Here is a 27,188-nt window from a genome sequence, read left to right as displayed (position 1 = left end):
TACCGACTCCTTTACATATCTGAACATGACCTCCCAGTACCTGGTTATGTCAGTCAGTTCAGGCTGAGCTTCTGTGTACCTGCCCAGCTAGCTGGTTTCAGTAATAGTATTTGTACACCTGTGTAGTTATGGAGATCTGCATAGACCAGGAAAGGAAGTCAAGCATGCAAATAACAGGACAACAACTACAATAGAAATAATCTTGCATCTCTGTGCAGTGATTCCTGCTATAAAGATATGTTTCTACTGTCGTTGCAGGTTATGTGATGTCAATACTTTGTTGTACATTGTGCATTTAATTTTAAATAATATAGCTATTATTTAGCTCTTTCCTGATGAACTCTTCTTGTTCTGGTTATCTAAGCAAGGATCACAAATCTGCACTATCCCATTGCTTACAATGTTTCCATCATGCTCCATATTTTTCTGCCTGGTGAAGTAAATGGAGTTAACATTTCAGTTTTGGCCTGAATTCTACCACATCCCTTTAATCCAGTGAAATTCACCCATCTTGTACCTTGCTACTATTTATTAACTCGGGTCTCAACATTATGAAGTCACAACTCATTTAGCTTGTTTTTTCTTTACACAGAGATTGTGTCTTGATTTGCTGTACTGTTTGCATCTTGATGGTCTTCCTATTTATAACAGATCAAAAGTAACAGCTTTGATCTGTTTGGAAACAGGCACATCCTTAAATGAGTGAAGGCCTCCTGGGAAATGTATCAGGATCTCTGACTCCTGCTCCTATTCCACAGGTGAAACCCATTGCTGAGCTTGACACGAGGAATTTTATGTTGATTGCTCATGACACGTAGGCATTTGGGGATAAAGAGAGGACTTGCATCAGTCTAGCACTTTTCACCCCTGTATACAAAGTTGAAAGGCTCTTAGTGCCCAAAAGAGAGGAAAATACCACTGAACTGTGAAGAAATCAGAACAGACTGGTACTTTACTTCTCAAGTGGCCTGGCTGACATCCGTTGAACTACTCAGAGTAGGGGCTTTGCAAGTTCCCTACTTTGTGCGTGTGGTGGTCACAATCTGATTCCAATCAAGAACTGCTTTTCCAGCCTAAGGCAAAACGTGTGCTTACTTCTTAGCAAACCAACAGTCAGGTATTCCCAGGAGTGTATTGACCATGTTTTACTTATTCCCCTGCTGTCCTGTCAAAGCAAGATGAAAAGCGTTGTGTTTGTTCTTTACTCCCCTCCTCAGTGGCCAGGGTAATGAATCTTCTGTAGTCTGTCAATGTCTGTGTCCTCTCCATTACTCAGAGACACTAAGCAAGATAAATGGTGCTGTGTAATGACTGTGTAAGAATTCCAGTCATGATTTGTCTAAATGAGCAGGGCAGCTCTTGGAGTTACACACTATCATCTGCAGATCCTGTTTCAGTAGGACTTTGAACTTAGCTTTTGATGTTAAAACTGGAGCCCTACTCCCACAAATAAATCTCAGATTAAGTGAAGTCTTTTATAACATCTTTACTTGCATGGTCATTTCTTGTGCTTCCTATTTGAGAAGATAATGGACACTGTAAATTCTTCTATAAGAGCTCCTGTGTCAGTGAGAAACTGTGCCCCAGAAAATTAAATTCTTCTACTGTATTAAGTGTTCAGATTTTAAGCAATAGAAACCTTCTGAGTAAAAGCTACTCAGTGCATAGTTTCTCTATTAGCAAACTGCTGTATACCTTAAATTATATTGTGTAGCTGCCTCCTGTTTAGATAAGCACATAAATGAGATGTGCTGAATCTATTCTTTTCACAGTCAGTAATTCAAATTAGGTCTTACAATGCAGCCAAAACTTTAAACTGGACATTACTCGTATAAATGTCATATTTATATCATTTTAATATTAATTATTCTTTCAACTAATTATGATACATTTACCTTCTTTAGTTCTTGCCTGTCTGTAAGTAAAATTGAAATGAAATATGTGTTATGCATTAGTAAGTGCTCATCTGCTCTTGATGGGATCATTTCTATACCTGTATTTAGTAAGCACTATGTTGTATTTTTGAGTAGGATATATGTGACCTTTAGGTATGAGGGCTGTAAGTAGAAATTTACTATTAAATTATTTTTTTCCATTATTATAAAGTTTTCATTAGATATAGGAACACCTAGCTTGATTTTTCTTCTATTTTCCTTTAGCTTCATTTATAGAAATATTGTTTGGCTTTATTATTGGCATGAAACATGCTACTTCAACAGATTATTGGTATATTGTCATGACAAAAACAGTTTTTAAAGGTTACCCTCTGTCTCTGAGTAATGTACGCTACTAATGCCTGCACACTGGAAATTGGTCAGAGACTAAAACTTCATATAGGCTAACAAACACAGAGCAACAACTTTACTTAAACTTAATCTGACCATAGTACAATGACAAGTTAATTGATCTTCGCTATAAAAGACTGAATATCATCAAGTACTTGAAGTGATGATGTAAATCGAGCTGTATTTTGGTCAAGAGACACAATCCATGAGACAAAGGCCCTATGGTTTGTAGATTTGATTAGATTCTTTGTCTTCAGACATTGTTTTATTTTAGTTCACTGACTTCCTATGAATGCAGAATACTAATTCTAAAAGGCCATCCTAGTTAAGATTGAATCAAAGAGGAGTTGTTTGCTTCTGACTCTTGACTGTGTTTGGCCATCGTTTTAGGTTTGAGATTAAAAAAAAAAAAAAATGTAGATTTGGTTTGAGATGAAATTTCTTATATTCACTTGGGATGCAAAGATCAAATATGTTGGGCAATCTGTTGTGAGTCCCCAACTTTCTGTTTGCAGTGACCACTTTGTGCTATTTGAGTGTTTCAGTGAGCAGGTAGACACTTCCAAAGAATTTTCTTATAGAAGGGTCTCACAAACTAATTAAAACTAGAGCAGTGTTGGGGTTTTGCTAAGTCATGCAATTAGCCAAAGCATCCTTTGGTGTGGGTTCTAATTAAATACAGAGTTCTTCCTCTCAGTCCCTATTTTCATTTAAAGAGCAGCTCATGCTGTCTGTGGATCTTGCCAGTGACAATAGCTTTGAAAGGACAATGAGTTATGTAAAAGCTGTGAATCATGTTTATAAAGAAAGTAAGTTGGTGGTTATTTTGTGGTTTTATTTATTTATTTGACTATGGTTTAGTGGAGACAGGATAATTCCAAGTATTTAAATTGAAGTATTAGTAATAACTGGTAATACCACTTGTTGTTATAGAAAAGAGCAGAGCTACTCTGGTCTATGAATGAGACTGACTTCATCTTTTATTTTGTTTTTCAACCTAAGTGTGTGGAAAATGGTGTATCTTCTATTTTAATTTCATGTTTCCTGTGCAATGTTGGTATTATGCATAACAGCTTTCCATCTAGCATTATTTCAGGTGAGCTGCCTTGACTTATTTTGAATATGTCTTCAAGTGCAGTTACCAGATCTAGTCTTCTTACAAACAAGTAATTTGTTGCCTTGTGACTACAAGGGAATAACACTTAAGCAGGGATGCACATACAGAAAGGAAGACAATGGCTTCTAACTCTGTTGAAATGTCAGACTGTGACCTTTAAAAAGACTGAAAGATACCAGAGGGCATAAGCCCTAAGGGATGTTTCTGCATGAACAAGGGTGGGGGTTGACTATTTTTGTATCTATGAAAAAAGGTGATATATTCCTGCCTTCAGTTATTCAGCCTATGGAATTCTGCATGTTCCTAAGGAGAGATCACATTGTACTCTGTTGAGGAAACAAGAGGAGTCCTCTTAGAAAGTAGAGCTGAAATTAAGTGCATATTATGGTCGTGCATTTCTCTTAGATGTAAATAATTTGAAACATTCTGGCAGGATCAGTACTTTAAAAAACAAACAAAACACCCACTACCACCATCACCCAAAACAGCCCTCTCCAAAAAACAAAATCAGAGGTATTGTGCAGATAAACTGATCTGAAATCTTTAGCTAACCTGAAAGAGAAGGGGTTTGTTTCACATCACATTTGAATTACCCAGATAGAGTGGGTAAGTCTTCTCAAAGTTACCTGTTCTGTGCTTAGAGGAGAGTGATGGCAATGGTAATTACAGTGTATTTCCTTGTAGAGTGTCCAACTGTTCTTCAGAATTAGCCTCTGGGTCCTGATGTGGTCACAATAAAAGGCAATAGTGGATTTTGAGTGATTTTGGGAAGCAATGGGCAGAAAATTGCTAATAAAAATACTAAGATGCTCCAGGTGTATTAACTTTTTAGCTTCTATTGCAGTAGCAACTGGGCAGAATTTAGTTCTTTTGTGCTGAGGAAGGAACTTCATGCACATGCAGCAGAGACGTACCAACCTGATAGGACCAGCTATATACCTTTTTTAACACTCAATCTGCTTGCCCTGCTAATTCTCGTGGAGTGCTGTGAGCGCTTTATCTGATGAACTTTTTATTGGGAGCCTTTCTCCTATTTCTGTACGTATTCTCTCCGTATATGAGATTCTTCATCTATTACAAGAATCTCCTCCAAAGATATTACCAGTGAATCTGATAAGTCTTCCTTCTTCAGGTAAAATAGTAAGGTATCAAAATTATGTGAGATATGCAAAGTTCTTCACTTTCAGGGACTATGGTATCAATAGTGCTACTTGCTATTTATACATTTTAAAGCCCTCAAGTCTTAAATTTTATACGTGGCACCTCTGTGAACTGTATGTAATTCGGGAAAACACTTTCAATATGTCATTTTAATGCTTTTCCTTTCCTTCATTCTCAGTGGTTTGCCTTGGTTGATTTATTCCTGGATATTTCCTAAAGTGCCAGGCAGTAAATGTTTGTACATTCTGTGATTTGTTTGAGCAAGTCAAACCTTTTTTCAGGGACCAGGAAAAAGGGATCTTAAGTATTTGTAGACTGCATGATTAGATACATAGAGAAGTTTAGCTTAATTTGTAAAACAAGAAATAGTAACATAAATTAGATTAAGTAATCAGTACTTTTCTATTTGGTTTTAATTATATATTTGTTATCTTCCAAATATAGGTTTAATCCTTTTGTTTATTATGTAATAACAGAACAGTTGGTAGTGATTTGTGAATCATGGTAACTAGACATAGAAATATTTGCTCAACTATTTATTCCATTTATCCAGTGATTTGATTATTATCTGAATAGGACAACAAGTGGTAGCTAGTATGTTCAAGAATGCTTCCATATGAATGGCTAATGTCAAGCTTTAAATGGCCTGCCTTTATTACGAATGTGCTAGATTAAAAAAAAATCTTCTGTTCCTCTTTTACATGCCAGTTTAGCAGCAAGGCTGTCGATTAAAATGGAGACATAGAATAGCTTTCCTGTGAAAGTAATATTCAAAAAGTAGGGTGGAGTTTGAGAAGAAAGGATGGAGACTTTACATTTTTGTTCTTTTTAACTTTTAAAGGGTAACATAATTCTTTCTTCAGGTTTTATTAGATTTTGAGGGGGTTTGTGCTTCCCTTTTGTAGTGATGGGGTGAAAAATGGAATTTCACTTTAGATTGACCTGAGAGAATTGGTTTTGGTTTTTGATTAGTTTAGCTGGGCAGCTGAAAAATCAGTTATTCACTCAGATTTAGAGTAAAATATACTGAACTGTGGCAATAGTTCTATAAATTACCCCTACTGAATGAGATGCAGTGGCCAGTGCATGTTCCAAATGCAACTTAAATTGGGTAATGTCTTTCTGCTGGTTTTCTGCTTGCAGACAAATCCTACCATCTGTCTTGCACTACCTAGTAGATATGTTCTTTGTTCTGTAACATTCAATCAGAGAGCTTCATCTTTTAATCTCATATTTACAAGCAGTGATGTGAAGCATCAGTCAATTATGCAATTGTAGAATTCATTTGGTACAGACTTAATATATAGAATTTAATATGCTTGCTTGCAGTAGGATTTGCTCCTAACTACACACAAATGTAGACATTAAAAATGAATTAAACTGTTTCAGATGTGCATATGGATTCACATGTGGAAATATGCAGAGACACTCATGAGGATAATTGTTTTGAATGCTCAGAAAACCAGCCTCCAAGAGCTTGCTATGACAGGGACTTCAGTTTATGCTCTTTATAAGTGTGAAGACCTTCTTGGCAGAAAGTATATCTGTAATTTGTTTTAAATGTGGGATTATTGTTTCTGAGTTTTCTATTGTGTGTTTTTCACCAGTGCTTCTGAAATCTTTTGTTCAAAGCTTCTCAGTGCGACTAGAATGCGAAACTATTCATGTCCAACTAGCAGAGATTTTTAAGTATCCAAGATAATTGCAGGGTAGGGGAAAATAATCTTGAGCTCTTGGTGCTTCTTGTGCAGCTCCCCTGCAGTCTTTATTGCTGCTGAATTTCAAACATCCTTCACATTCTCCAGGAGGAACTTTCTTGAAATTAAATAGCCAGAGTTCTCAGCTCCACGTGTCATGGCATCTTCCTCTGAGGATTCTGATTGTGACACCCAGGTATAACATTCCAATTTCTAGTCAGGCTTCAAGAAAACAAAGCATTTAGCTGAGGCAGATTTTAATATGACCTTTAGAATCTGTGAGGAGATGTGAAACTGTCTCAAAATCGACAGAACAAACTCCCAAAGAAGTGCCAAAGAAAACATTGGAGACTTTGTCAAGCAGTAAAAATAAGAAGAGTTCTAGCTTATCCTTCTATTTTTGGGTGTTTATGAAGTGTCAGACACTGTAGCGTCTCTATCAGTATCGGCTTATCTAGAAACTAACTTTAAATAGATATGAGAAGTAAGAGGAGGGGGGATGATTTGAAAAGGTGGAATCAGTTTCTGCATAAGACTTTGGAGATTTGCATGAGCAAAGAACTTTCCCTATATTTCATTAGATGAATACTAGGTAAACTCAGGAGTTCATGCCCTTTGGGGTTTGCCTAGATAGGGAAAAAATATTATGGGGCTATAAAATGATAATTTCAATCTTCATAACTCTTGTATTACACTTTTGAGAAAGTGAAGAGAATAGCACATTGGTTTATTTCCAGAACAAGAACAGAAAAAATTTTGAAGATACGGTAATATGCCACGTATCTGTAAGATATGTTTCTGAAGAGGCAAAATATTTCATTACAAAATAAACTGTCAAATTACAAACTGGCTTTGTTTCTAAAAAATAATAATTAACAGCCCTGTAGAACAGTATGTCAGAATTTCAAAGGTATTTTAAGTCTGAAAAGATGCATATGATGCATTATTCAATATTTTATAGTACTTGACCTGGTTAGTCACTTGCAGTGAAATTCTACTTGTTTCTTAAGGTCTAAATTAAGTTGAAAAATTAACTCCTAGATAAATAAATCAGCAGTCTCCAGAGAACTGTAATCTGTGGTGTCTCTCTCTTGCATTGCAAAATCAGACAAGTAGTCTCTCTCAGAAGAAGTTTGGGGTTTGCTGTGCTAACCTGTTATTGCAACAGTGTGGTTGACTTAGCTGTGCCTGGTCTAAGGCAAGGGCAAGTAATGCTTTGTGATCAACCAAGGGCTTGAAACTGATGCAAGTTTCTGCTTGGTGATGAGTCCAGGAGCTGTTAGACTGTCTGAAATGGTCCAGGAGCCCCCTACCACCAGAAGGAGTTGGTTTTACTCTCCAGCAGCAGGGCTTTGGCATTTCACTCTGCTCTCCTGTGTGCACTCTCAGCACTTCAGCTGGCCTCTTACTAAGCCAATACAATGTGCTAATTCACCAGAAAATGAGCCTGGAAAATGTAGAGTACTTCTGCCAAACTAGATGAGCTGAGTCATCTCACATGAAAGAATAGGTGATCACCCAGTTTGGCTAGTGGGGAGAGTGTGATTTTGCAACTGGGAGGAAGAAAAAGAAGAATGAGAGGAGCCACTTAGCAGCAGGTTTTAGACAGGATCATCTCTTCTGCTCAGTCATGATCTAGAAGTGGATTATCATAGATGATCCTGGGGATGATAAAGCAGCTGAGGTATAGCTAGCTGCACACACAGCTGCTTTACTTGTGTCTGCAAAACTTTATTTTGAAAAAAGTACATGTTAATTTTACCTCCCTTGCATATAGAGACAAGATACCATGTCTGATGTTATTAGAAATAGCTGAACATCTGTAAGCATGCTACAGGCCTGCTAGAAGTTTGTTGTCATTCAGTGGCTACAATAAGACTTCTGAAAAAGTGCCTGGTTAGTTATTCTGATGCTTGTGTGCCTTTTTCTTAGGCAAATTCTTTTTCTGAGACCTTAGCTTCCTACTTAGTTGAGAAGAAGATGAAAAGGATTGAGAATGTGTCAGGATTACAAATGTACCTTTTAGAAAAGAGAGAAAACTTCATATAAAGGATGAAGACCTTGTGATTCAGAAGCTAAGAAGAACACTTCAAGAAGGTTCTTACTCATCTCCATTAATTAGTATAGCCTTTGTATTTGGGGAAAGTTGGTGAGTTATCTTAGTGGTTGCTGACAGATTTGGACTGTACATGTTATTTTAGAACAGCTTTTCAGGACAGTAATGAAACCTCTGTTTCCTGAATCTTCTAAGCAGTAGGACCCATGCATTCAGGACACTATACACTCATGTGTTCACAGTGTCTATACCAGACACCACAGGAAAGAATAGAAATACCCCAAAAGCAGTGTTAATTAGCTCTGGCTGTGTTCCATGCTACCAGAGCCAGAATCTTTCTTATATCTGTGCTTCTGTGTGTACATGTGTGTATAAGCATATATATTTTTATTCTGTGGTACCCTCCAATTTCTAGACTTTTCAGGTACAAATACCCATTAATATCTTCACTCCTTTCTGAGATCACGCTCAAATATTTTTAAGTTGCACTTTCTTTAGTAATTGTAAAAAAAGTATGTATTTAGAGAAATAGTGCTAGTTTTACTGACATTCCTGGAAACTTACTGTGTATACTAGCATTATGGTGTTATTTAAATAAGACTTAAAAAGACTTTTCCTTTTTTTTTTTTTATTAAATCTTGTTAGTGAATGTAGGAATAGAAGATCAATATTGTAATTGTTGGTTATACAAATTCATTGTTAGAGCCTACAGCAAGATGTAGAAGCACAATATGGATTAACAAATTTAAAATTAATTAAAAAAAGAACCCAGAATCTGGATGGAGGGGGAGAATGATCAGCCAGCAGCCACAAACTCTTTTGTGCTTCAGTTCACATTCCACTGGAATTGGATTAGGGTATATAGACATGGCTTGTCGCATAAAAGGCCAGCAGTAGAAACTGGCCTATTACTTTGCTGAGTCAGGTGTTAATTTAATGCTTAGAATTTTTTTTCTCCCATCAATAATGGCCTGGTAGAAGAACTGCAGCCAATACACAGTCCCTGGTATCCTTGCAGAAAATGAAGAGGGAATTTTGCAGACATTTGAGGCAGAATCCAGTTGACTTCTGATTGTATGATTAGAGTCTGTTTAAGCAGTATAAGGCTGTTCTGTTCACAGTCTTGTATTTCTGTCTCTCTCTGAGGAATTTGACAATTGGTGTTGAACTCCTGGCACTCTGCAATCCCTCGCTACCCAGCCTTACTTTCCTTTATTGGTTTCTAAACATAATTACGCTAGAAAAAGTATTTAAATCAGGATACTCCTGGCAAGAATTTCAGTTTTCTAAGTTTGTGGGGGTTTTGGGCTTGGGGTGTATGTGTGTGGTTTTGTTTCACTTTTTAAATCTTTGAAATCTTCATAATTTCTTTTTTCCTCTCCAAATAGATGCATAGAAGAGGAGAGGGGACAGAAAGGGAGACACAAACTATTGCTATTGGAAGCCTAAAAATTCTTTCAGTACATTAGGCACCGAAGCCCTTGTCTCGTAGTTCTTTCACCATTAGGGTGCCTTGAGTCATAAGTGGATAGCACCTAGCCTAGTACTATTTTTGTTACAGAGAGATACTATCCTTTTATGGTTCATTAAATAAGTGCATTAAAATTGCAAAAAGGGCGAAGAGATGGTGTGTGTCAAGATGGCCCTGTGAGTTAGTGATGAAAGCTCACTGTTTGTTGTAAGCAATGATGCACTCAAGGGAGTGATGCATCTTATTGTGTCTAGTACCTTTTATTCCTTACACCACATGCAGTTGATGGATCCAGGACAGCCCTCTCCATGATTATTGATGTTTTACATCTGGAGAGTCAGAAAAGTTTCCCTAGCCACTTTTTCCCTAGCCTCCAGTAGTTAACATGACTGTGGGTTTGGGTTTTTTTATTCCTGTATTTCTTACTATAAACTTTGTGGTGCCCATCATTGCTTTGCCCTTTCATGTTCAGTCTGACATCAAATCTTGTGTGAAACAGTGTCATATCCTTTTATCTTAAAGCTTTTCTCTGTAATTATTACTTTGCTCCCTTTTCTGGTGGAAACTTGCCTTTGTTAGATATCTTTCTCTGGTAATTTTTGTATCACTTAGTAATATAAAAGTATATGTGTTCCTCTGCAGCCCTTTTAAGTGATTTCTTTATCTGTCAACATGAACAATAAAATAACTTCAGAAATGTTCATCTCTCTCCTAATGAATGACAAGGTGTAGTCTGTCCTGACATCGCTGATTAACTTACAAAAGTTTCTTCAAACTTCAGTAAAATGGGATATTGAAAGAAAATATTGTGTCATCAGATTGTAGTGCTGTTGTCAAGAAGACCTTATCTGACTGGTAATCAGGCCCATTAAGGCAACTGGAATTTCTGGATTAATACAGCAACCGGGAGTGCAGTCTGCATCTGTGTGTATCAAGGATGATCACTTATAAACATACTAAGTCAAATCACAGTTGAATTATGAAAAGTGCTGGATGAGCATATGAACTTTAATGATCCTTGGAGTCATGCATGTAAGGTTATGCATGCCAAGATCAGATTCCTGCTCTCACTCCAGACACAGAGACATGGAAATCCTTTGATGTCATGATTCAACTTTCAGACTTATCATTTATGGCAGTCCACAAGGAGTTCCTGACAGTCAGGCTTGTGAAATTGATAGATTCATTTTAGTTTTATTGCCCTGCTTTTGAAGGATCAGAGTGGCTCACGTTAAAACTGAGGATTGTTTCTATGGTGCAAGTTGCTTTGTCTGGTGGAGCAAGAGCTCCCTTTCTAGAAGACCATTTTCTGAATGTTTTAACTTCTCAATTTTTCTGTATAAATCAAACTTAGAGTTCCTTTGTGAAAGAGGTTGTGTGGAGAGACCACATAATAAAAGTCACTGTGATCTAGTAACATCCCAACATAAGTAACTGTCATGGTCACAGCAGTTAAATGGTCCAATCACACACTTGATGGTGTGTACTTGCTCTGGGATACAGTAATAGTAGGTACAAAGTCTATCATCCAGTTTTACTGACCCCGTTTAGGTAAAATCAGAAGCTTGAGCCAGAGTTTTTGAAACCCTTGAGTGACAATTTTTTGAGGTGGGGCGATTGGTGCACCACTAGAGATGGAGCAGATTCTTAATTGAGGATTGCTCTGCAGACGTATTTCCTGTTTTCTGATTCTGCATTGTATTTGGAGAGCCTTCTGGGATGAATTTCATACTGTATTTCATTAGGAGTTTTTCTTATTTTCCCATTCAAGTCCTGGAAACTTCTTTGTGGAGTTAATAAAGAAGTTGCAAGATGGACTACAAGGAGCAATCTAGCATGATTGATAACACAGAGGCAAAAGTGGCTTAGTAGTACTTTGATGGGCAGGCTATACCATTGCCTCTTGCAAAGAAGTCCAGCCTCTGTTTCAGTAAAGCATTAACTGACTTGGCTTTCTGCACAGGAATATCCTCATGAAGTTTAAGCACATTGTGTTAGAGTACTTCCTTCCTTGCAGGACTCAGCACTTAAATTATTTCTGTTTCTGACTGCAGTAGCAATGCTTGATAGTTTTCATAAAAAGAATAGTTTGCAAGTGTGTATTCCTCTTAGAAATTATGGTACAAATTATTTGTTTGCATCTGTGCAAAGTTTAATTAATTTTATTCAGCATCTACTTTGTGACTGTCACTTAATGTATGTTGCACTGTCTGACAATACTCCAACTTTTTAAAAATTATCTTACAAGAAATGAAGAGTTGCCTTTTTACAAAGAAGCTCTTCTACATAGTTAGTGGCCTTGATAATCTTTCCCTTGCTTTGTAATAAGCTCAGCACAGGCATGCAGAACTGGAACAAGAGTGTAATAACTTGGGGAAGGGGAGGATGTTGGCAGGTTGGGAACAGCATTGTTCTCAGAGAAGAATGATAGTTTTCTAAGGATGAAACAGTTACAGGGAATGTTATGGAGTGAAGCAGGCAGAGCAATCTGAAATGCTAATAAGGAAAGGGCTTAAAAAGTAATTGGTGACTTCTGTCTTTAAGGTCATTTTTCTTTTTAATTTGTTAGAGATAAATGCATGACTCCTGGGTTCCAGGGTTCTATTTTTGTTTTCCTATTTGTGACATACTGATTTAGTCTTATAGCTGTTCTGTTGGTACTTGCCCTTTAGAATGATGATGTTTTTTACCAAAAGCATGAGATTTTTTTGGAAATTGTTCTCTAATGGACAACACTCGGAGGAAAGATTGGGGTTCCTGCTGCTAGATAGGCTGGATTATTTTATTTCTGTACTGGTATGGAAGATAGATGCTGATACTCCTCTTCCAAGCAAGTAGGCAACAAATTATGGGAAATCAGTGCTCCAGTGTGAATAGTGTTAGTAAAGCATAAATCATTATTTCAGTCTTACATGTTACACAGCTGTGTAGAGAATAATGTAATCACCGAACATTTTTATGTGTAATAATGTCTTTATAAGGAAATACTTAATTGTAAGAAATAGGTAATATTCAGGATAGGAAAACTTGCCTGTTGCAGTGTTCCTGTGAAGTGTAGGCAGGAACTCACCATTATACTGTATCCCTGTGCTAGAGATGTGATGGCTCAGCTTCCTCTGCTATCTGTTTGTGGCAGAGATGTTGAACAAGAGTTTTCTTTTTTTGGCTGATATGACAAAGTACTGGAAGACTACAGGAAAATCTGACTGATATAGTCCTCAACCCCCCCTTAGATTTTCAGGTTTTATCAAAAATTAGCTGTTGAAAAGATTTTTGAAACGTTCATATTGAATACTGACTACAGAGAGGAAATAGTGGTTTATGATTGGTTTCTAGCCCTGAATGCATTCTGGCTTTATGGCTTTTGGTAAATCCCATCACTATTTTGGCATCAATTTCCAGTTCTTAAAACCTTGTCTATTAACATGAATTGTAGATTCTTTCAAGCAAATACTGCTCCTTCTGATGAAGTCTGATTTCAGTTAAGGCTTCTGGTCACAGAAGTAATAAAAATGTAATAATATAATTAAATTCCCAGAATCAATGCTAAGTTGAGATGTTAACTAGGAAAGAAACCTAGCCTGTCCACCAGGTACCAAGTGGTTCACTTTTGAATGTATATAATGTAGTATAACCTAACAGAAAATTAATCTTGCAGTTTTTGGTTTAATTTCTCATCAGGGAATAACTCCAGCATACAATTCTCAGTGTGGCTATCTGTGGGATAGATTCATGTGTTTATGGCATCAAGTGATTAAAATACTTTCTTGACTCTGTGTTATTGCACAGATTAAGTATGTGGCTGTGTGAAAATTGTTTCAAAGAGAATAATCTGGAGTAAATTCCTGGATGGGTTTGCAGGGTTTTGATCATATGGTGCAGTGTGTTTCTTCCTGTGGGTTTCATCTGTTGCCTGCAATGCACCTGAGCTATCAGTGTTCTTTACAGCCTGTTGCACTGTGCTCTTCTGTGCCTACAGTGCTTCCTCCCTCTGGACTTCTGTTGAGCACTGCTGCAAAGTGTAACCAAGGAACAACTTCACTGCTTTTAGACAAGTGAAGTAAGCAACTGCCACAAAGTCTGTATTGCTTTTCTTTCTGTCTGAAATCAAAGCTCCCCGTCAGTTTGTCATTCTGTCATAAAGCTGTTCTCAATAAAGCATAGCACTTAATCAAAAGCTTGAAAATGCAGTGCTAATAGTTTTAAGAAAATTGATGCTGCCACAAGACTGGCAAAAGAGGGAACACACCAAGTCATCCTTGGAAAGCTCCAGCTTTGTCTATTCATGTGGAAGGTCTGTGAAGAAGGATGCTGGAACCTAAGAAAGGAACATGACAAGCAACCAACAAATCCTATAAGATGGAAATGCTCCTACTCAGATACTCATGTAACACAGTCTTAAGTGATTCTGTCCATAGTAAGTGACATATGTGGGCAGAGTAGATCACCCTACTGTTAACTGACTCAGATACAGCTGGGAATGGTATTCACTATGTTTATAGCTTAGCTTTAAACTGCCTCACTTTGAGCATCAGAGGATTCAGCTGCTTAACTAGGTTAAGACTGAAATGTCTTAATTTTCCAAAAGTGTGCATGAAGTTTTAGTGGAACAGACATCCTTGTTACCTCAGTTTCAAGATCTGGAAATAGATCACACTACTAATTTTTTTTTTTTTCTAGAGATTTTGGCTAAAAAAACCCAAACAAACAAACACAAAAATCCAATGCTTAACAAACATAGGAGACCAAAAGCAGCTGAAACTAACTAAAAAAGTAAAATTTCTGGCCAGACTGAAAAGAATCACTTATCTCAATCCCCAAGATACAGCAACAAACTTCATCTATTACATTACCAGTCTGGTCTTGCAGCTGGTAAGTCAATTTTCCTAAGAAGTTGTTCCCTTCAATGTACAAGGAAAATGTGTTCCTTTTATTATATTTTCTTTTTAATAGTAGCATTATCTAATTGATTGGAAGAGTGTTTTATTTCTCATGAATACTGGATGATCATGGATTGAATAGTTTTTAAAATAAAGTAACTTTTAGGGCAACGAAGTCCCAAGGATCTGACAATATAGAATGAAGTTAGTGGTCTGGCAGATTTCTTCAATTTTATGAAGCCATGGTCAATAACTTTGCAGTAAAACTGAGCTATTAATAGTGGTTTTGCCATTGACTGAGAGCTGCTCTTACCTGATATTAAAGAAAAAAAGATTTAAGATTTTAGCCAGACAGCAGTACAAAATTAGTAGCCTAATGAAGAAAGCAGTATGACCTTTTGGAAGGTAAAGGTGGCATGTTTACAATGTCATGTTCAGGGATATATCATATGCGCAAGCTTTGGTTGCACGGGAGGAGACTGAATATGCTCCCTTTTTCTCGGATTTTTTCAAATTCACTGACCTGCAAAGAATTTGCTGCTTCCATCAATGACAAGTATTTTTAAACAGTGTCAGTCAGGGGAAGCTTTGCTAAAGAGAGAGGAAGAAAACCACCCTACTACAGCATCGCTTCCCAGGTGGCCAATGATTGAAATCCTCAGCTAACCATTCACAGCATGACAGGTCAAATACAGATGTAGTTGTAAGGGATTGAGAAATAATAGCTCCTGGCATAAGCACAGCATCAAATTAGATTTTATTGGTTTGCTTCAAGCTGCTGGGGATCATCTTCTGAATCCAGAATGCTGTAACACCACTCTGCAGTTGCAGTAGATTGTCTTCACCAGACCTTGCAGTGGAGCAGTTTACTTCAGTTGAGGGTCAGCCTCTCGAGATTCTGTAGTGCTGTGAGACATCACTTGCTGTGGTCCTCTGGAAAAGTCTGTTTTTTTTCCTCTACAATATCTCAGTTTAAGATAAACTGATCTTACAGCTTGCCACAGCTAAACAATTTGAAGTTGAGTGAACCTCTATGGGTCATAGGAATCTATCCTTATATGAGTATATTAAACTCCTCAAAGCTTGTTTTAATCTGGCACCACTGCTTTCTATTGACACAGAGTATGATGTACTCTGTGCCATGCATCCCCACAGAGAATTAGTAAGGCCAATTAATGTATTGCACTCTTGCCTTTGATTATTCTGTTCCCAAGCTCCCTATGTAGACAAGACTTCAGATATGGTGGTACAGTAAAGATAAATTGCAGTTCCTGAATTTAACTGTATACTTTTTGTCTTTATATTGTTTCCTTAACAGCACTTCAGTCACCCGTTCTTTATTTTGTTTGACATATTTAAACTGAGAGATTCACTGTGTGACTCTTGTCTTATTTATTCAGATTATTCCTGTGGAATTCTGATTATGATGATATAGATCTGATGTAATATTTAGGGTAGACGATATGATTTAGAACTTTGAAACTCCACTTTTATGCTGGATCTCACCCAATAACACACAAAATTGTAATCTTCTGCAATTCTGCCTTTGTAAAAACATGCATAATTTTTTACAAAAATAATCATGGTTGCAATTAAGGATGGTGATAGTTGTTTTTGTTTTTAATTTCCCATCCTTCAGAATCCTTAATAAACTTTCACGGTCAAAATCCAGATGGTACTGCAGAGCTCAGTGTAATTTTTGAGAATTTTTTTCTGTTTGTGCTGATTATAACTCTCCCCAGATAAAAGTGTAAAATTGTTTGAATTTTTGGCCTTTGGCTGTTTGGAAAGATGCTGTCAGCTTCCAGCATAAGCCAAGCCAATTTATATTCAGTGCACATCCACAGCTTGATGGTAGGGGGAAGTGTGACAGCAAGCAGACCAGTTTGCCCAAAAATTTAAAGACCAATGGACATTGTTCTATCTGGTGAGATTGTTTCCTTTTTTTTTTTTTTAACAGGCAGTTCACTTCCTGTTTTGGTTTGGTTTGTGGTTTGTTTTTGTTGTTTTTTATTAATTTGTGTTGCTCTCCTGTTCTGAACAGTCATTGATTTACAAACTCTGAGGAACATCGTCCTGTGGAGATGGGGAAGAGAAAAGGAAGATTTTTAATTCCTTAGGTAATTAAGCACTAAAATAAATGATTAAAAAATTATGAGGCGAAACACTCTGTTAGTTTTAATATAAAAATAATGTACATCTCCCTGTGGAATGCAAGGGAGGGAGCAGCAATCAAAATAAGGGAAATAAAAAATTGAATACCCTGAGCATTTTTCCTCTCTCCAAGTTGCCTCCTTGATGCCTCACTGTGTTTAATGGTGCTTTGCCAAGCTGTTGGGAGGAGTACAAAATGAGTGTGGAATTTATAAATGGGACATTAGATGGAGGAATGATGTTATGGGCTGGGTGATCTGAGGAGTACAACAGCAGAACAGATTTTGCCTTAGGGCTGGATAGGAGAGATACATCCCTGCAACTCTAAGTACTAGCAAAGCCATTTAGAGTTGTTAGAAATCTTTGTTGGGGGACTATCTAGAAAAAGGTCTTTAGAAACTTCATCTCCTCTCAGTGAATATCTGGAGAGAGAGTGGGAGCTGAATGCTGAAAAGACCAAGGCTAAAATAAAGGGTTTTTTTTGCATCCAAAGAATTTCTGAAGTTTACTCTTGATTAAAAACAAGCAGAAAAGCCTTGGGTGTGACTTCCTCTAAATTCAAACAAGATCTAAGTTCAATTTTCCATCTCTAGGGATCAGGGGACTCCGGCCTTTTATTGCTGTTGCAATTTACAGTTTCATATGATGATGTGTGCTGAGGCCATTTTCATGATTCTGCAGATGAAACATTTCTAATTCCAAGTGGGGTTTAAGAGTTGATATTAATTAAACTTTTAAAAGCAAGGTTTTATTTTAGTTGATTGTTAGGAGAGGAATTTCAGTTTTTGAAGATGGAAAGATTTCCAAAACTGTGAAACTCTTCTCTGCAATATTTTCTTCCTGACCTCTTTCATTCTGAGACTTGTTCCTTCTGTTTTACAGCTGAATGATGCACACTCTTATCTAGGGTTTATTTGTGGGGGTTTTGGTTTTGATTTATTGGGTTTTTTATTGTTTTTGTTTGGGTTTTTTGTTTGTTTTTGTTTTGTGTGTGTGTGTTTGAGTTTTTTTAATAGCTAGCTGGTTTTGGTTTGCCATATAGAAAGTTCTTTGCTCCAATTTTCCATTTTATTATTTTGCATGCCGTTAGTGTCTGGAGACCTTAGCAGAGATCACAGCCTTGTTATTGTAGGTGATGCTCTTAAATAGTAAGATAAGTCTGTTGTATTTGCAGTACACAGACAAAGGGTGAGGGGGAATAATTAGCAATACCCTTATTTGTTGGACATAGAACAGCAGCACAGGAGAAGTGACTTGTCTGAGATTGGACAAAGTTTATGTCAGAGTGAGACCTTCTGCATTACCTGCTCTGTTGAGGAGATGCCTTGATTGACATGCTGGTTATGGTTAGCATCAGGGTGGCTTCCTCTCCTGTGAAGGTGAATTCCTCTTTCAGGTTATACTTGAAAGGTTGTTGCTGTGAGAGGCATTTTCCAGATCGTTTTTGGTGAACACTTGCAGTCTGAAATCAGAAGTTTTTAGGAATTAACGATACTTTCCTACAGGATTTGAAGATAATAAGCCTCTTCTATCCTGTTCTAGGATTTGCAATGAATTGCAGTACATAAATGGTAGATTGGTGTTAGGAGTAACTGACATCAGTTTAGACCACTGCAGTACTTAATAAGCAAATAAATATTTAGGTTGGATGCCAAACAAAAGATAAGGACTAATAAATCATTTGTGAACTAGAGCATGGGAAACTGGGTTGCCTTTGGATGCCATCTGTGGTAACCCTTTGACACTTTCCTGAATAAGGGTAAGGATTTGAATTTTCTATGGAAAAAAGGTGCAATTTATTTCACAATTAGGGTATGAGTCATGAGCACAAAGATCAGATGTTCGAACAGGAAAGTTCATATTGTATTTGCATATGTGTTTAACAGAGTATGTCTTTGCTCTTTGGGACTGACAGTTCCTAGAAAGGATGGAGAGCTTATTCTTGAATATGATAGTCTGCCTCAGGTAATTGCTCGATGGCACAGTTAAAATAGATATCTTGCAGTAAGAGAGGCTTAGTGTTACTGAAAATGTTCTTTCAATGCACAGTGATGTACAGCCTACAGATAATGCAGTTGTATTAAGGAACAAAGTAGGGTTAGGCAACAACAGTGGTATGAGTCCTGATAGTTATTTACAGAAAAAAACTCTCTTTTCATAGATGAAGTGAAATAGAAGGGACTATAAATTAGATGCAAATAAAATTCCTTTTGAAATCCTTAGTGTTGCAAAGGAGCTTTTGTGTAAATGGTTATTGTGCTAACTATTCTTAAAGTGAAATTCAGTCTTGTGCAGGAAACCACTTAAACCCCATATATTGCTTGAGAGTGCTGAAAAGATGGTTGAAATGAACTCTAAGTGGTCCATGTGCAGCATTTGATGTAAAATCACTGCTTTGATTTTCTGTACAGATGCAGCTTGCTTTAGTGATCAAATGCCTTTAAAAACGTGCCTGTGCACTAATCTTATTTTGCAGATGATGACCAGGTATTTTTGCTTTCCAATAATAAATGTATATTGCAAGTGAAGATGTGACCTTTGGCATCTGTAAACCTGCGCAAGCTACTTCTTTTAATCTAGCTGTCATGTAGAACATATCATAAGCTATTGTTTCCCAAGCTAACTAGATAAAAAATCATTTACCTAGGCTACCTCTTCATGGATTGATGATGCTTGCTATTGTGAGTAATACTAGCTACAGCACTGTCAATTCCCTCAGTAAATTCAGCAAGGTTATATCACAGTATGACTTGAATATCTGATCTTTTAAACTCTTCTTTCCTTTCAACAGTGACTGAGAGTCGGGGGATCCTGGAGAGTATACAGAGATTTTCTTTACTGCCGACTTACTTGCCTGTGACCTATCGTATCCACAATGCAGATGTTTCCTTCTTTCTCAAGGAAGCCAACCAGGATATTATGAGGAATTCTAGCTTGCAGTCCCGAGTGGAATCCTTTCTGATCTACAAATCCAAGAGGCCACCTGTGTTAAATGCCAGCTATGGACCTTTTTCCATTGAACAAGTAGTGCCCCAGGACTTGATGTTGTCTTCAAATCCATTTGGATCTACTAACAAGTTCTCCTTTAATTGGAAACTTAAGGCCTTTATAATGAATGACAAAATTTACCTGAGCAAGCCCAAAGTCCAGGTCCTGTTCTACATTGTGGGCAGGGACTGGGATGACTATAGCACCATGGAACGGCTGCCCTGCCTGCGGGTGTTTGCCTTCCGAGAGACGCGGGAAGTCAGAGGCAGCTGCAGGCTGAAAGGGGATCTGGGGTTGTGTGTGGCAGAGCTGGAGCTCCTGCCAAGCTGGTTTAACCCCCCCACGGTTGTTGCTGGCCGTAAAAAAACAATGGATCAGCCTGAAGGGAGCCCTGTGGAGCTTTACTATGTCATACAACCAGGAGATGAGAAAGGGGAATGCACCAAAGAGGATGTCAGGAAAAGTAACAGGATCCGACTAGGGCGCAATGACATTGATGAGTCGGGACCTCCCTTGCAGAGGATTGGAAGTGTTTTCCTTTACCAGACACATGCTGGTCCTTCTTTAAATGAAATGAGATTGGATAATAATATTGCCATCCAGTATGCACCAAAGACTGTCAAGCAAGGTGACATTTTGACTTTCCTTGTATCTGTTGCTAAAAATTCAACAGAAGATCAGTTCACACTGAGGTAAGGCTGTTTTGTGTTTCTTTGGTACCTTATTTTCTGTTTCTCTACTCTTGGTATGGGAAGTCACTTTGTCATGTATAAATTGCTTAACAATCCTTCACTTGCTGCTCTACAGAAATTGCAATGCAGTTGGTTGACCAATGTTTCTCCCATTGTTCAGTCTAATATTGTATGAATTGTCTGAGATGTGATCTCCTTGAGTGAGAAAGGCCTTTTCTTGATGTTGTCCTTTGAGTACTTATTATAAAAAGTGAAAGAGCAGAGCTGGGACCTATCTATGTGCTAATAGGAGGTAACGTTTAAAGTCTCCTGAGTTGGAGTTTGCAGTGCTCCTAATCTCTCATTGAACTCATGTTAAAATTAGTAAAGCTCAAATCCACAAAGGTATTCATAGGAAGTGAGCAAGAATTAAGCATCTAAATAGGATTTATATGCTTAAACATCTCTCCCCAACTTGTTGTTAGCCTCGTTCTGTTTTATGGGATGTTTGAGGTACTTAAGTATTATTGATATACCCAGACCATTTCTGAAAATGAAAAATACCAGAGGGTGGTCATGGTTGTTTTTTGAATGTCAAGTCAAGTGCCACATCGATTTACTTTGTTGCGTTCTCAGCACTGTGGTATTACAGTGGGAAACTCACTATAACCACCGATAGAATACAAGAAAGAGCAGCAAATGCTATCAGACTGTACTGTGGCAAACTGAGAGCAGAAGTGCATGGTATACAAGTGGGACTGTTCAGTTGTCTTTACAGGTTTGCCACTGTTCCAGCACTATAAACTAGGGTTGACACATGGAAGATTTGTGTGTGTAGACCTGATTTCATTCTTTTATTTCTTACTAATGAGTCATGCCAGGTCTTTTAGACCTGGAGGTAAATGTTGTAATCTGGTTTCTCAGATTAAGACTGACTTGTTTTGGGTGTTTTTCCTAGAAATGACCATTGGTGCTCAAGTTCACAAAGGCTTGCAAAACATACCTCCAAAAGAGGAGGTGCATCATAAGAGGGAGCAGTGAACTCCCTGCTCTTACAAATGTCACACATGCACCATAGTCAACAGCTGCGCTGAGCACTAGAGATGCTTGGTGCCTTCACCTAAGAAATCATATGCTCCCCTACTTGAGACAAAATATACTCTCCTTTCTCTGGTGATTATACATCTCAAACTCTAAAAATCTCTGGCTAAAGTCACCTAGATACGTTTCAGGGCTCAATTATCAAAATGGCACAAGGCTGTAAGTGCAACACTGTTGTACTTGGGTGTATACCTCATACTGGAGTAAGGAGTAAATCAGATTTGACTCCACTGACCTAAGTAGTTAAGGGCTCAAACTAGTCATTTGCATTTTTTTTCCTCCCTCCCCCATGAGATTTGTGTGTAATTTGAGAAGGAAGTGGTTTGCCATAAAATCAGGTCATTTTTCCTTTCCAAGTGTTTCATATATAAACTGAATAATCACAGCACTTAGTTGCTGACTTGACAGTTATTTCCTCTTCATCTGGTAAAGGACAAATATCAGTAGGATATCTACTTTACTTACCATATCAGGTTTTCATTTGCTGAGTCAATTTGCATAAAATTTGTTTCCTGACAAATCCCAAATAACTCACATAAAGTGTTCAGGTCTTTCTATCTTTTTATATACTAGTGACTTTAAAGGGATATTACTTCAGATATGTATGGAAACTTCTACTACACATGAAAATTCATTTAAATATAAATATTAAAAACCTTTTCTACCTAAGAGAGAATTAAGGTAAAAAACATTAATTGTTTTTATTCTGTAAATACAGGGTCTTACAAATCTGACTTTAAAGCATCTATATTTCTATGAGCTGTGATCAGTTAAAAATAAAGCTAGTTATAACCATGATAATTATATTATATGTAGGTTTACAAAATTTTCAAAAATCTTTCTTAGTTTAAATTAGGGTGACAGTGGAACACCTGAACTTTTAAATGAATGCTTCTAAAATTAATTTTCTGGAACAAAAAGGGAACAATGTGTTTGAATTCTAGCTTTTATTTTGAGATCTAACGTATCATAAAACAACAAAAAATGATAAAAATAAAGAGGAAATATTGGTTCAAAATGAAAAATGTGGCAATTTTTCTTCAAAAACTTGTTTGCTGCTACCTTTTAAAAACAGAAACTTCTGTAACAGCTTGCTGTTTACTCACGTCACTTTCACAAATTTTGATTTCTTTGGCCTGCTTTTCTACCAGTAACTGGCTTGCAGACTATAATCTGCGGCAATATCAGAGTAGTTATAATATCTGTTCTACCGTGTCTCAAAAGCACCACTGCTGGTCTGGTTTTGATCCTAGCTACAGCATATCTAAGCTTTTCTTTGGTTGTTTTATTGGTTAGAAATGCAGTATCTATGTTCTGCTTTCATCCCTCCATAACATATACATAGCTAATTCAGTTTTCGGTGGTTGGTTATTTATATATATATATCTTCTGCTGTAAGGGAAAAAGCAACTACCAGGTAAGAGCAAAATTGAGCTTGATTAAATGTTTTGACTTAAATTCTTTTTAATATTGAGATCTATAATCCCAGTGTCAGACAAGATGCTAATGCCTCTTTCATGGCCCACTCTTTAGAAATAAATTTCACTCTAAGTAAGTGATTAGATAGTGAAGTAGCCTTTGATTGAAATAAGACCTTATTTCAGGTTTGGTAGTCTTACATGTCAGTCTAGTATATCCATTATCCATAACTAAATGATCTTTAAAGGTCCATTCCAACCCAAACCATTCTGTGATTATACTATGTAGGTTCTTTGTTTGACATGGTCAACTAAACAAAGCCTGCATTAGTGATATGCTGCCTGTTCTGATTTCAGAGCATACGTTCCAGCTGGAATTGTGTAAAAGTCATCAGACACCTCTTCTGTGACCTGGTCAAGTTTAAAATATCTAAAACTTTAAATTCTCTTGGTTTGTAAAGGTACAGACGTTGGGTCAGGGCAGATTGAAAGAAACTTCATCCTGTTAGCACGTGTAAATGTGAGGGCATGAACAGACATGTAAAAGTCCTCCATCCTGTCAGTTGAGAAGGAGCAAAAAGGAGCAGAAATGACCCATTTGTGTAAAAAAGCAATAAAATGATTGATCATAATACATAGGAAAGGATAACAAACCTTCTCTGCTCAGACAGAAATGGTGAGTATAAGGAAAAAGATCTGCAGTTTAGGGAGAGGAAGATCACTCTCTGGCCTCAGCTGTCATGTACAGTGTCCCTCTGTATTTTCCAAATGATCCCTTTTTTCCATACAATATATGGATTTTCACCAACTGATGGTCAGTTTTTGTATTTCTAAATGAAAAAAACTACACCTGTTATGCAATATAAACTAGATGGGGAAAATGGAGGATTGCATATTAAAACCCACTATGTGGTCGGATTGCTTTGAAGGGCCATAGAGAAGGTAATGTGTTTCAAGGTGCCTTGTTTCACCCGACTGATTTTCAACAGGCCACTTCCGAAGTAGGACTGAGCTCTAACAAATTCCTGTCTGTTTCCAACTTCGGGGTTCCAAAGTTTGGAAGGGAATCCGAAGGGTGTAGGGAAGAACTTGCTAGATCCTTAGTTTGTGAAAACCATAGATGATTTCTATGACTATCTGTTACATCTGTTTAATAAGAGGCTAATATGGCTAGAACTGCCAGCCGTTGTCATGTGATGAAGACACCATATTTCTTCTTGCAGATACAGATTTGGTACCCCAACAATCTGTAAATTTGCAGGATGACTTAAAGCAAGTCAATTAATCTAATCTAGCAGTTAATCTAACCTTCTCTAACCTGTCAGTGATGGGAACAGTGACTACTTCCATGCTTCGTCCTCTGGTTGGGATGGCAGTTCTGCTCCCTGGGACAAACAGTGATGTGCTAGTGGCTGTTGTGCACTGTAATGTCTGTTGGTCTTCATGGGTTCTGCTCCTATATTGTAAATATTAATAAGGCCAGTGTGTGCTGCATCTATCTGGTCTCTTCTCAATTTATTCTCCTCTCTGATAAAGAGCCTCTTTCCTCCTCCCTCCTCCCTTCCCCTCCCATCACCCTCCATAACTCTTTTATGAGAAAATGGTATTAATGTTTATTTTGAAACAGTCCCTTATTTTTAGAAGCTCTACCTTGAGTGACAACAAAACTTGGAACTGAATTCATAAAGTGAGGCCAAGGGCTGCCGGCAAAATGCTTTTACCATTGCTTTTGCTCCAGTGGACTGGAAATCATGGCTTGAACAGACGGAAAATATAGGATATACAGGTCAAAAAAGAAGAAACAGCCATGCAAAACAATCAAAAGTCAAAAATTACTCATCATTACTGAATATTTTTTGTTTCAAAACAATTATGTTTAGAGTAAACTCTATCCTCTTTCTAATAGGATATTGTCTCCCAGGAGAACCCTCTAGAAGCTGCTAAAAACTAAAATATATAGGGAAAGGTAACTCTTTTTTTTTTTTTTTTTTTTTTTTTTTCCCTGCTCATGCTGCTGTTCTGTGCAGTGGAAGATTTAGAGTAGGGAACATGAAACTGATGGACTGTTTTTAATTTTGTGGAAGAGTTGGACCATAAGGGCCAAGGTCTAGGCTTTGTTTTTTAATGAACTAGAGAAATTAAAAATATTTGTCTTGACTCTGTATGAGTGTGAGAGTTCGAGGAAAGGAAGGAAGGAGATAAAATACAAATGATAGATAAATATGGAATACTGCTGTAAGCACCAGGTTGTAAGCTTGGACTGGAGCACTGAGCCTTAAAAAACTGACTGATTTCTCAGCTTCATTCACACACCTGCTTTCTCTTTGGCCTTGTCCAAGTCACTTAATGTCTCTGAAGCCATTTTATCACTACTAATATCAGCAATTATTTGAAGATGACATGTTGTATACAAGCAACAAGTAATTATATCTTGCCAGTGAAGCAGTATTAAATGCTATTATAAAATCAGTGAATGAATGTCCTATGCCTTTATCCTATTATCTTCTCTCCTTTTGAATGTAAATTAATTATTCATTGTATTCTTTGTAACTGGCCACATGGGAGGGTTGTGTGCAGAGGCACAAATAGTGTCATACATCTCAGGCTGATGAAGGCTGCTGTAGAGCCCGCAGCCGTGCCTCTGGGATCGAAGGCAAACCTCAAAGTCCCTTAACGCTGACCAGCCCTTCTCATACAGCCTATGCAGTCCCAGACACTGTTTTGTCTTTTCATGTGCATGGTGACCAGAGAAGGCTGAAGACTCTCTATCCTTCCCAACAAAAGGTGTTGAAAGATGCCTAAAGTTTGTGGAAAATATTCTAGTCTGTTTTGTTTTACTGTTTTTCTCAAGATTTTGAGATATGTGTACTGGAAACTGAAATTGAAAGAAAATCTTTATCTGAAGTTTTCTGCCAAGAATGGAAAACATATAAAGTATGGCTTTTTTCATGTTTATCTTTCAAAATGCTTTCAGTAGTTAATGCTTCAAAGCTTCTGGTGTTATGCAATTATAATTCCTGTTTGCTACAAGCCCAAATTACTGCTGGTTATTAACACTGGGCTGTTACATACATTACATTTAATATATGTAGGGATGCCAGAATTTTCCAAACTTAGGAACACAAGTTTTCTGATTCTACAGTGTAGATATAGCTCTTTTTTATTAGCATGTTTTTGCTTAGCCTAATAAATGGAACCATCCTTTTTGTTTTAAAATTGGCATTATTGATATTTTCTGCTTGAAAACTTTTAAATCTCTGTTTCTGGAGACAAATCAACAAAGAAATGATAGAGATAGAATTGCCTTAAGGTCAATTCTATCAGACATTGAGTGAAAAAATTTGTATTTTTTTTTTTTTTAATTTTTTTGCAGCAATTCACTTTATAATTATACTTGGTGAATCCTGTGTGCTAAATTATAAACAGTTTATACCCTTAAAGAAGTAAATGAAATTCTGACAGCAACTGATGATTACAGATCCTCTAGTTTCCCAAATCTGATTTTTTATTTTCCCTGAAAAACGTATAAAACCTTTTTTTTTTTTTAATTTCTTCATGCTGAAATGAAATCTGGGGCACCAGAGTTTACCAGGACACTGAGAAACATGCCTTTTTGTTGCATCCATCCCTTCTCACATTGTGATGTGGACTTATCAGAAACAGACAGTATGGCATCGTATGCCAGGGTCGGATAGGGCAGCATGAAGCCTCCTGGTGTGTGGGGAGGGATGCAGGATCTAATGCTGCTCCCATTTACCAGAAGTGCATTTTGGTTTTATTTTAAGCTGCAATGTAGTTTGTGTTGCTATTGTCGCCTGTCCTTTTCTCTAATGCTCAGCATATGAGAGAAGAGCTGTGTCTTTGATTATCTGGTGGAGCCCAACTCCACTGTGGTTTGATTTGGGTTTTTTGGTGTGTGGTTGTTTTTTTTTGTTTGTTTGTTTTGGGTTTTTTTTTTGTTTGTTTTGTTTTGTTTGGGGTTTTTTGTTTGTTTGTTTGTTTTTTTTTCTGATTCATCTGCTTTGCCAGAAGTGTCTGTAGCAGATGCATGGGAGTAATTAGGCTTTCAAGTGAGCATCCAATAGCTTCACCTCTCCCTTCAGTATAGCCTACAGCATGCACTGTCTTATTGTAACTCCTACACTTGTGTCCTCCGGTAATAGTGTCACAGTGGAAATTTGCATTTAAG

The 27,188-nt window shown here is 37.3% G+C and overlaps 1 protein-coding gene across 1 annotated transcript in view; it reads left to right on the top strand.

The window, feature by feature from the left end:
• Window positions 1–27,188, top strand: part of TMEM132D (transmembrane protein 132D) — a 269,653-nt gene that overhangs the window by 43,513 nt on the left and 198,952 nt on the right. The window contains exon 2 of the mRNA XM_009968052.3: window positions 19,613–20,501. Within this exon, the coding sequence (XP_009966354.2) occupies window positions 19,613–20,501 (889 nt within the window). The remainder of the gene's footprint in view (window positions 1–19,612; window positions 20,502–27,188) is intronic.

This window comes from Tyto alba, unplaced genomic scaffold, assembly GCF_018691265.1.
Source record: "Tyto alba isolate M040663 unplaced genomic scaffold, T.alba_DEE_v4.0 Super-Scaffold_44, whole genome shotgun sequence".
Taxonomy (NCBI): Eukaryota; Metazoa; Chordata; class Aves; order Strigiformes; family Tytonidae; genus Tyto; species Tyto alba.
The sequence above is the reverse complement of the archived record's forward strand: the minus strand, read 5'-3'. Positions and strand labels throughout refer to the sequence as shown.